General features: G+C 36.9%; 1 protein-coding gene across 1 annotated transcript in view; it reads left to right on the plus strand.

Moving 5' to 3' along the window:
- Positions 1-996: 996 nt before the first annotated feature.
- Positions 997-12,046, plus strand: part of CPS1 (carbamoyl-phosphate synthase 1, mitochondrial) — a 142,920-nt gene continuing 131,870 nt past the window's right edge. Inside the window, exon 1 of the mRNA XM_010861118.1 lies at positions 997-1,289. Within this exon, the coding sequence (XP_010859420.1) occupies positions 1,164-1,289 (126 nt within the window). The 5' untranslated portion in view covers positions 997-1,163. The remainder of the gene's footprint in view (positions 1,290-12,046) is intronic.

Raw genomic sequence — 12,046 nt, forward strand, 5'->3', positions numbered from 1 at the left:
AAAAAAAAAATCTCATTATACCCCTCTCCCAGTTCTAGCGCTCATCCTACATCAGTGAAGTTTACAATCTTTATGCCATTCTATGTCATCTCTTCCATTATGAAAACTCTAGAAGGAAGTCTTTATTTCTTGTCCTCCTTTACAAGAATATCAAAATATAGTACTGCAGTGCTTCCTAATCTACACAAACACATGACTTAAGTGAGAACTTCCTTAAGCCAATGAGACCTTTTGGTTGCCTGATTAACTGTGGGATTGAGGGCTAAGTGAATTGATTTCAACTCAGATTGAAACGCAAATATTTTCATTTTGGGAATTTTATATCTAACAGTTTAAAAGCTAAAAAAAAATTCAACTTAGGAATGAACATTCATTAAAACCAATGTTTACTTTTGTTTAAACCAAAGTATATGTTCCATATACTTTTTACATTTTGAAAAAGTAAGAGAGAAAAAAATAGGCTGCTTTTCTTCAGTTGTGTTTTAGTTAATATTACTGATTGCTTTAAAATTTGGAACAAAAAACAATGCAACAGTAAGAATATAATACACTATTAAACTAAAAAAAATGTAGAAAGGTTTATTCTATATTTGTGGATAAAAGCTTGTTCTGATGTCTTTTTTCCTATGTGTGGTGTCCATTGTCTTTTCCAAGCAAAAATGACAAGTCTTGAGTTTCTTTGGGAATTCAAAATGTCTTTTAAGGCACATTGGACATCACATCTAACACAAGCAAAAATCTTTGACCCTTAGCATTGTTAGGAATTTGCTACTCTTTAGAGTAAGTGATATTCCTAAGGTTGTTCACTGTGTCTAGGTCATTCTATTCAGCTGCATAAGCAATTCCTTTGACAGATGACTGGTTTTCCACAGCACTAGCATTATTTCAGCAGGAGAAGGTAGTGTTTGATGTGTTGCAATTTGTATTACATGTCCACGGAATATCTCTGGACATTACCTTGGGAGGAGGGCTTAAGAGAAGGAGGAGCTGTGGCTGAAGACATTTAATGACAGAATGAATGGAAATCCAAAGATCACTGTGCAGCCAGCCTTAACACGACTGCATATCCCCAGCTTTCTTCACATTAATTTAAAAACCTTATAACAAAATTCTCATAAAACATATGTAATTTTATTTGATTTTAGTCACAAATCGTCTTCAAAATGACAAGGATTTTGACAGCTTGCAAAGTGGTGAAGACCCTGAAGACAAGCTTTGGCTTAACCAATGTGACGGCACACCATCAATGGAAATTTGCAAGACCTGGCATCAGACTCCTTTCTGTCAAGGTAATATTCCTATGTTCATTGTTTCCAAAAAAAATTGTATGGGGTGTAGTTTAGTGTGAAGCAAAGGTGTCACTAAAAAAAGAAAACCAGAGTTCTGAACTGCCTACTTAGTAAAATTTGCTTTGCTAGAGGACCTACATATTTCACAAATAATCATTATCTGCTCTGATAATTATGCTCTGAAAATTAAGAGTTTTCACTCAATGTAAAGAAGAATCACACGTCCTGTGAATATGTAAAATATAAGTGTTCTGTTTAGAAAACAATTTTCTAAAAAGGCTATTGGGGCTCTGTGCCCAGACACCATTGCTCACAGTTTGGGTTCAAACATGGAGGTGCATATATGTGCATTAGCCAGATAGCAGTGGGTAGTGTGTTCAGCCTCTATTCTCTGTTGGTCCACTGGTAAAGTATTCTAGGAAAAAATTTTGGAAGGAAAAAAACTACATAATTTTGATATTTACAGATCATCATGTAGACACTGTATTTGCTTTTTGTTTTTTTCCTCTTAGCCCCTTTTTTAGAAGGACAAATTTATTACTTTTATTTTGAAGACTAAGACATTAAGGCAATTAGTAGCTAATGAGTCTGTCTCTCTGAGTGTACATAACTGAGGAGCAGGTCCAGGAAGAGGACATTAGATGTTCTTCCCCCACCCCACCATTGAGTTATGAAATTCCAGTAGGAACTTCTATTCATTCCTACACCTTGATGAAGACATTTATTACCAGAGAAGTCTGAAATTACTATAAGGAAACTTTGCCAATAAAAATCATCTTTAGTGACTATAAAATTTAAGTAATCAAAGAAGCTTTAAATATATTGCTTCTTAGTAGTAAGAGTTGTAAAAGTGAAGTAGGAAGAAAGTCCCAAACAACCTCTACCTGTTGATGTAAAAATAGATTGTAATATTTTGAGTGTTCTGTTTCTACTTTGTATGCTCAGTGGGTTGACTAAAAGCCCTCCAAATACTTTCCCAGCTTCAAGTGCTTAGGTTGCTGAAGTAAGAGTTCAGCAACTCTTACCCTGAATGATATCTTCAGGGCTAAGCAATGCCCATAGATTTTTGTGACCTCCACTGACAGCAGTGGGAGAGAAAGAGGAGTGAAATAAACAGAAGAAACAGGGAGACAGAAAGAGAAAGGAGGTGTGAAGGAAGACTTATGGTGGTGGGAGAGAGAGAAAGAAAAAAGAGAAGGAGAACGCTCAAGATCTCAGGAGAAATATAAAAAACTATCATTTTAGGGACTTCCTGCTGGTCCAGTGGTTAAGACTCCATGCTCTCACTGCAAGGGGCATGGGTTTGATCCCTGACTGGGGAACTAAGATCCCACATGCCATGTAGCATGGCTAAAAAGATAAAGCAAAAATTAAAAAAAAAAAACTACCATTTTAAATTAAGAAACCCAGGAACAACTGTTTTCTAGGATTTGGTTTATTTGTAACTAGAGAGCCAGAAGGAGATGTGTTCTAAACCATCATCAAAGATAGAGTGACAACATATAAGCTCTGAGTGAACATTTGTGTTCGTAATATCTCAAGGGTACTCATATATCACTTCAGAGAGAATAAGTAGTGATGAATAGAATTACCTAAAGTTAGATGTGCCTTTTAAGACTTCAATGTTGTGTGCCTTGGAATAGCTTTTCCTTTTCACGAAAACAGGTAGATAGAGTTAGGTATATCTCCATCGTATGAAACAGAGAAATTCAGTGCCCACATAAAACGGCATAGATGTGACTGATATGAGAAACCAATTCTCCACCGTCATAATAAGTGCTCTATACAATCACAAACTACAATAAAATGGTTTAATTATGTGGATGGTCCACTGTGAAAGTAGTTTTAGCTCATGGTGGCAGATCTGTTTTAAGGGTCTGCCAAAGTTCACAGCTAAGAATGACAAATTTGTAGGAGGAATAAGCCATCATTTCATAGTGTAAAAGCCATTACTCACACTCAATCATTTCTGGCCAAAGTTTTGGAGGAATGCCAGGCATGAAAAATAGAAGTTCTTAAACTTCACAATAGTGAATAAAAATTCTATACAGCAGTCCAAGGCAACTTGTGCTATTATTCACTTATTTTGAAACAGTCCTCTACCTACTTTTCTTCATACCTTCACTTTTAAAACTCAGTTCTCTTGGAAAGGTATATTTAAGCTTAAACTCTTTTTATATGAGCATCCTATTTTAAAGACAGTTAAAATCATTAGGATATAGTTACATATGGTTAGTGAAGGGCAATGAGAACAATCACTAAAGGTTAATAGCTTTATAGCCAGTTATAAATAGTTAAATGGATTGTGGAAGAGACTCTGGGATCAGATGTATAAGCACTGCAGTGTAAATTGATTGCCTTTTCAATGTCTTTGGAGGTCACCATCCCCTTGGCAATTGACAAGGAGAGTGAGTTAGATGGCAGCAGTGATGCACTGGTACTTTTATGTGGACCTTCCTCATGTATTTGTAGCTAATATTTATAGAGTGTACCTTGTTAATAGACACAGGCTTCCCTGGTGACTCAGGTGGTAAAGCATTTGTCTGCAATGCGGGAGACCTGGGTTCGATCCCTGGGTCGGGAAATCCCCTGGAGAAGGAAATGGCAGCCCACTCCAATTCTCTTGCCTGGAGAATCCCATAGACAGAAGAGCCTGGCGGGCTACAGTCCATGGGGTTGCAAAGAGTTGGACACGACTGAGAGACTTCACTTTCACTTTCTTTGTTAATAGACACAGTTGTATTTCATTTATAAGGAAGAAGAAATAATTTCAGGGTACTCTTTGTTTTAAAGGCATTTTATATCAGAAGTATCAAACTACCATAATGTATAAATCTCTAGAGTTAGTAATCTTAATGCTCATTATTATATTTAGTCATTTGTATCTGTGTAGTGGTAAACACACTGGATAGGAACAAAAAACCTGGATTCTAACCTTTCTCAGGCGTTTATCAATGTTCTAAACTTAGTCAGGCCACATATTCTCTCTGAACCTAAATTTTGTCATCTTTAGTGTGGAAACAATTCTTGATTTACTCCAAGAATTGTGTGACCACAAAACATGATCAGTGCTAAAAATCTATAAAATATTTTAGTAAAAACTGTTCAGCAAGGTAGCAGGGTACAAGATTGATATACAGAAATAGGTTGCATTTCTTTACACTAACAATGACACATCAGAAAAGAAATGTAAACGATCCGTTTTAAAATCACATCAAAACAACAACAACAACTTAGAAACAAATCACACCAAGGAAGTGAAAGACATATGTTGACAACTATAAAACATAAATAATGAAAACTGAGTCATCACTCAAAGAAATGGAAAGATATCCCCCGTGCTCTCGAATTGGAAGTATTAATATTGTTAAAATGGCCATACTGCCCAAAGCAATTTGCAGATTTAATGCAATATGTATCAAAATATCCATGAGATTTTTCACAGAACTAGAACAGATAAAGTTAAGATTTATGTGGAACCATAAAAGACTCAGAATTTCCAAAGCAGTCCTGGGAAAAAAGAACAAAACAGGAAACAGGACCCTTTCAGATTTCAGGCAATCCTGCAAAGCTACAGTAATCAGAACAGCATGGTGTTGGCACAAAGATAGACATATGGATCAATGGAACAGAACAGACCCAGAAATAAACCCACACACCTATGGACAATTAATATTCAACCAAGGAGGCAAGAATATACAATGGGAAAAGACAGTCTCTTCAGCAAGTGGTGTTTGAAAAGTTGGACAGCTGTATGCAAATCATTAAAGCTTAGAACACATCCTCACATCAATATAAGCTCAAAACGGCTTAAAGACTTAAATATACGACAAGGCACCATAACAAATCTAGAAGAGAACACAGGCAAAACATTCTTTGACATAATTGTACCAATTTTACAATGTATGTATTGTACCAATCAATGTTTTCTTAGGTCAGTCTCCCAAGGCAAGAGAAATAAAAGCAAAAATAAACAAATGGAACCTAATTAATTTTATAAGCTTTTGCACAGCAAAAGAAATCATAAATAAAATGCAAAGACAACCTATGTACTGAGAGAAAGTATATGCAAATGATGAAATCAACAAGGGCTTGATTTTCAAAAAGTAAAAACTGGTTACTTAGACAACATTCTATTCTATACATTTTAGTAGAAGGACCTCATAGAGACTTAGATCAGAGTTTCTTCATGTTTTCGTGGACTATAAATTATTACAGTGTCATAATACCTGATAAAAATTCTTAAATACTTATGATGATTTTTTTCACCTGTGCCTTAATAGTAAACCTATCACTAGGTTTACTTATAAGGAATTAGACTCAAGGACTATGAAGCAAATAATTTTTTTCACTATGGTAAATTCAATTCCAAAAGTACAGTGAACTGTGTACATCTTAATGTCCTATGTATTTATTTACTTAGCAAATAAATATGAAACTTGTATCCTGGGAGTATACATGGAGAATAATAAGTGGTTAGTCTCTGACTGCAGGAAACATACAAATTAGAAAATTCTGAGTTTGCAAGTCTTAGAAAGTCACTAAGACTAAATAGCTTTATTTTTCCTTGCAAATGAATTTGGAAATCAAAGGTATTAAATTGAAAAGGTTAAGTTCCTTATGAGTAGAAAACGATTCAATAAGTACTATTTCTAAACATTAATCTACTCATTGAAAAAAAAAATGGTGACCTGTGTTATAATTAAGCCAAGAATCTACCAATCTAAGTGTCCTTCACTCTGGTACTTCAGATACAAATGAGCCCTTGGAATCACCATTCCTTTTGAAAGGTTTTCATTTTCTAAGATATTGTATTCTGATTCTAACATAGAAGTAACTATTTAGTTTAACCTTGAGGAGCTGTTGTTATTTGCTTAGAAATTGGCAACTGAAAAAACTCCTACAATTAGAAGCATTTAGTTATCTTGCAGTAGTTTTAAAGACATTCTTGGGAAGTAGAATTCATTATTATATAGGAGTCCTCTTTATACATATTAGAAGTGGTGGTGGGAATAAATTTATTATGCACATTTAAGAATAATGATTGTATTAGGCTTTTACTACATATAAATACATTTTAGGGCTGAATTTCTTACATGATAATTCCCTTTTAAAAATAATAAATTGTGTTCCAATCCCAAATGAGATGTTGAAGAATTAGTTCAGATAATTTAGCAACTTTGCATATTTTTGGTGGACAATATTTTAGTAGTTGAGAGGGATCATCTCTTTTGAACATTTTTGTTTATTTACTCTACCTTTTAACCTCCCTTTCTAAGGTATGGACTCATCTGTTTGTCATCAACAGTTCCTTCATATTATGAGTTTCTTGCTGCGCTACTCAGAGAAGGCAATGGCACCGCACTCCAGTACTCTTGCCTGGAAAATCCCATGGAAGGAGGAGCCTGGTAGGCTGCAGTCCATGGGGTCATGAAGAGTCGGACACGACTGAGTGACTTCACTTTCACTTTTCGCTTTCATGCATTGGAGAAGGAAATGGCAACCCATTCCAGTGTTCTTGCAGGGAGAATCCCAGGGACGGGGGAGCCTGGTGGGCTGCCGTCTGTGGGCTGTAAGCAGCTATGCTACTGCTTACTCACTTCAGTCATGTCTGACTCTGTGTGACCCTATGGACTGTAGCCTGCCAGGCTCCTCTATCCATGGAATTCTCCAGGCAAGAACCGGAGTGGGTTGCCATGCCCTCCTCCAGGGCATCTTTCCAACCCAGGGATTGAACCTAGGTCTCGTGCATTGCAGGCAGATTCTTTACCACTGAGCTACCAGGGAAGCCCAAACTTCTTGCCATGAAGCCCTTGAACAAGCTATAGCTGGACAGGGCTCAGACTAAGGTAGGTGAGTGAGATGTCTACTGTCCAACACTGAAGGAAGTTCTCACTACAAGGCTGACAGTGTGGCCTCTTTGATGTTGTGCCCTCGGCATCTCACTTGCCTCCCCTTGTCCCAGCCCTGGATCAGAAGCTAAGAATACTGGGTGAGGAAATGCCAAAAGAACTGGTGCTGGTCTTGGCCTCATGCAGCCCTCTCCTGCTGATGGTGCCTTGAGTTTCTATCTGACCATGCTTACCGGATTTGCTGACCGTTTGAACAAGTATAGATTTCACTGCTGTGGAAATAGAGAACATTACTCTGCCCTCACATCTTCTTTCTTCGTGTTTCCAGGTAATACCGAAGTTGGAGGGTGTAGTAGAGAGTTTCCAGTATCTCTTGGCAATGGTCATACCAGAACTCACTTCAAGGCTTTTGGAATTTGCTATGCAAGACCGAATGTCCTTGATGTGACCAATATTTCCTAGGGTCTTTACACTGACCAAGAGTTCAGGAAATCTACATGGGTCAAGGTCAGGCCTAGTGTTGGACTGCTCATCCCTAGCAATCCCTAGCTTACTCTTGATTTCCTTCATCCTTCATCTGGTCTGAGTGAGTGAAGTCGCTCCGTCATGTCTGACTCTTTGCAACCCCATGGACTGTAGCCCACCAGGCTCCTCCATCCATGGGATTCTCTAGGCAGGAATACTGGAGTGGGTTGCCATTTCTTTCTCCAGGGGATCTTCCCAACCCAGGGATCGAACCCAGGTCTCCCGCATTGCAGGCAGACGCTTTAACTTCTGAGCCACCAGGGAAGCCTAGTCTAAATGAGTTCAACTCATGAAAACATTTTCAAGGCTCTTCGATTATTTTTCTCTTTTTTTCACCTTTATAAATGCCATGCGTGCATGCTAAGTCACTTCAGTTGTGTCCAACTCTTTGTGACCCCAGGGGCTGTAGCCCACCAGGCTCCTCTGTCCATGATATTCTCCAAGCAAGAATACTGGAGTGGGTTAGCATGCCCTCCTCTAGGGGATCTACCTGACCCAGGGATTGAATCCCCATCTCCTGCAGCTCCTGCATTGCAGGCAGATTCTTTGCTGCTTGCCACCAGGGAAGCCCCAGTAAATGCCATATATTGATCTAAATATCATAGGGAGGTTGTTGGCTAATGTGAGGCTCTTACAAATGAATTAATAAAGTTGCTGTATTACTAAGAATTTTACTGAATATATTTCTTGTATGATGTAGAACTAAATATAAGACCCATAATAATTTATAATCATAAAATAAACAGCTTACAATATGGCAGATCCCTCCCAGATTCAGAATGATTTACCACATAACAAATGCCCATTAAGTGCTTGTTAGTAAACCTTCACTTTATATGTTTTTGTGGTAGAATTTTTCTGAATGCTATATTTTATTTATAATAAGAAACATAACTAGAATAAAAATTACTTATGAATCTGACTCATTTGTTTATAAATGTCCAGAACATAGAAATATTCAAGTAAATTAACCTTGTAATTTTCCCCCCAACATTGGCTTATGTTTAACCAAAGGAAGATGACTTAATATTAACTTAGGATGTTGTAAGGCTATTAACCTTAGATGTTGTAAGGCTTAATTGATTACTGATGTTACAATAGTTTGAAATCCTGAAGTATTAGGAATTGTAACTGCAGAGAAATCTCATTAAATATTCTAGATATAGCAAATTTTGCTTTAAATCTGAATTTTAAGTATACATATTTTGAAAGTATTAACTCCAAAACAACAAAAAAAATAAGATTTCACTTACTAATAAAGGACACTTGAAGATTTTAATTTTTTACCTTATTATCTATGCAATGGTAAACTAAAATACATTCTGGATTATGTTTCCTACCTTCCAAAGCTTGGTTCAGATCTATTTTATTTCTTAAGAGGATGAGCACTAATGGCAACTAATATCTAAGAAACCTCAGGTGAGACAGAAATCAAAATGTTTTATATAGCTTTAGGCTTTGGTGAAAATAGAAATAAACAGATGGGGCTTCTATCTTTTTTGATATGCAAATAATTTACATAGGCAAATCTTTTAATGGCAATACAATTAAATTCCCAGGGTAAATAATTTCCATTTCTACTACTAGCTTAAGGGGATTATTGTATTGAATAGCTATAATGCTTTATATTCAAATCTTTTATGGAACTTATTGCTAAATTGGCTTGAGACTTTACATCCAGAACATTTTGTTGATGACTTCTCACTCCCAGGGGAGGAAACAGTGCTGTTATTCCCATTTCATAGATGTGTAAGTGCTGTAGTTAATATAAGGATATGTGCATGTCTGTTTCTGCACATAAAGTGAATATATATGTAGCAAATCTGGCTAGAATTTTTACTGGGCCTCAAACATTATATGGATCTTTTGAATTTGGCATTTTGTTAGTGTGTTTCTATGAATATCTGAAGCCATATTTGTTGTTTAACATGGCTTCAGAATGATCCAGCTTCCCCTGTTAAATTTTATTTCTTACTTGAGTCCATTTATGTATTCAATACTATATTTCAATACAAAATAAATCAGGTTTTTCTTTTCCTTTCCTACCCTTTTTTCCTTTTGGTTCCAAGAACAGGTTGTTTAAGTCAAAATATCAGTGAGGATTCCTGCTTTATATGGCTGTTAGTAATTCTATAAATATGGTATTTTAGGGCAGTGCTACTTTGTTGACATATTTCTTCCATTTCAACCTAAATATTGTCATGTGTTTGTAGTGAAACATGCTGTTTTCCAATTTTCAGTTTATTTCTTTCTCTTGTAGTCCTGTAAACTCCACATGCACAAAAGTCTAATGTGGTACATGTTCATATAAGCAATTTTTGGCTCCTTCTTGGAGCCAAAATTAGTCTTATTTTGACTTATGTGAATGAAAGGACTCAAAGAAAGCTGGCTCACAATAAATAATTGGTATTCTCAAAGTTAGTCCTGTATGATGCTGGGATATGAAATGATAAATGAGCAAGTGGATAATTTTTAAAAACATAACACTCTGTTATTAGGCAAAGGAAAACCTAACAGTAGTAATGCATGCTTGGCTGTTTCAAAATTTTTACAGACTTTTACAGGTCATATTATAAATTCTGTATGAATTTGACTGTTCCTTCTTAAGACAAAACTCTCTAAGTCAGTCGAGCATAGGTATTAGGGATGTATTTTCAAAGCTTTTTGAAAGAAAATTTATCTGTGTGTCTTCCATTAATTATTTTTGCATTGTTCTTGTCCTGGAAATTGCTTTGGGATGTCTAACTTTTTAAACTTGATCTCAGACTGATAGTATTAGAGTGTAAAATTCTGGTCATTTATTTGTGGTCCCATAAAGCTAATCAGGGCTTCCCTGGTGGCTCAGATGGTAAAGAATCTGCCTGCAATGCAGGAGACCTGGGTTCAACCTCTGGGTTGGGAAGATCCCCTGGAGAAGGGAATGGCTATCTAGTCCAGTGTGCTTGCCTGGAGAATTCCATGGACAGAGGAGCCTGGTGGACTATACTCCGTGGAGTCCCAGCGAGTCAGACACAACTGAATGACTAACACTGATACTAAAGCTATTCAATCATCAGGAAATGAAAATAGGCCTTTAAATATTGGTTTGCAATAAAACTTAATTTTAAGGAAAAATAAAAAATCCTAAAGAGTGAGACATTTAGAGAAAATGTCATCTACCTGCAGTGTTATATTCTTTAGAAAAATTTTTTGGGCACACCATGCATCATGCAGGATCTCACTGAAGACCAGGGATTGAAACTGCTTCCCCTGCAGTGGGAGTGCAGAGTCTTAACCACTTAGGGAGGTTCCAGTATCACATTCTTGAAACGTCACATAATAGCAACATCCATTGCAGATAAGCCAATCAGTAGAGAATTTTTTGGAATTTCTATTCACGTGCAGTCTTCCTTACAAAAATGCGTTTTAAGAAAAAATCAATTAGAATTTAGAATCTTCAGATTTTATAAGTACTAGAAAGCACAATATGGAGAAGGCAATGGCACCCCACTCCAGTACTAGGCTGCAGTCCATGGGGTCGCTAAGAGTTGGACAGGACTGAGTAACTTCACTTTCACTTTTTACTTTCATGCATTGGAGAAGGAACTGGAAACCCACTCCAGGGTTCTTGCCTGGAGAATCTCAGGGATGCGGAGCCTGGTGGGCTGCCGTCTGTGGGGTTGCACAGAGTTGGACACAACTGAAGTGACTTAGCAGCAGAAAGCACAATGTACAAAGATTGCCCAGTTTGTTAAAAATGCCTGTTTCTAAAATAATATAAGAATAGGGCTCATATAGTTGTGTAATCCATTTTAATGTAGAGAAAGATAAAATTATGAAATAAAAGATTAAAAATGGAGCAAGTACATGTTGTTGTTCAGTTGCTCAATCGTGTCCAACTCTTTGAGACCCCATGGGCTGCAGCACACAGTCCTGTCCTTCACCTTCTCCCAGAGTTTGCTCAAACTCATGTCCATTGAGTCGGAGATGCATCCAACCATCTCATCCTCTCTCATCCCCTTCTCTTCCTGCCTTCAATCTTTTCCAGTGTCAGGGTCTTTTCCAGATCTTCTTTATATCAGGTGGCCAAAGTATTGGAGCTTCAACTTCAACAACAGTCCTTCCAATGAATATTCAGAGTTGATTTCCTTTCCTTTCAAGTCAAACCAGGATTGACTGGTTTGATCTCCTTGTTGTCCAAGGAACTCTCAAGAGTCTTCTCCAGCACCACAGTTTGAAAGCATCAGTTCTTTAGTGCTCAGCCTTTTTTATGGTCCAAATCTTACATGGTCCAAATCCATACATGACTACTGGAAAAACCATACCTTTGACTATACAGACCTTTTTCAACAAAGTGATGTCACTGCTTTTTAATACACTGTCTAGGTTTGTCACAGGTTT

The sequence above is a fragment of the Bison bison genome, unplaced genomic scaffold, assembly GCF_000754665.1.
Source record: "Bison bison bison isolate TAMUID 2011002044 unplaced genomic scaffold, Bison_UMD1.0 scf7180017864471, whole genome shotgun sequence".
Classification (NCBI taxonomy): Eukaryota; Metazoa; Chordata; class Mammalia; order Artiodactyla; family Bovidae; genus Bison; species Bison bison.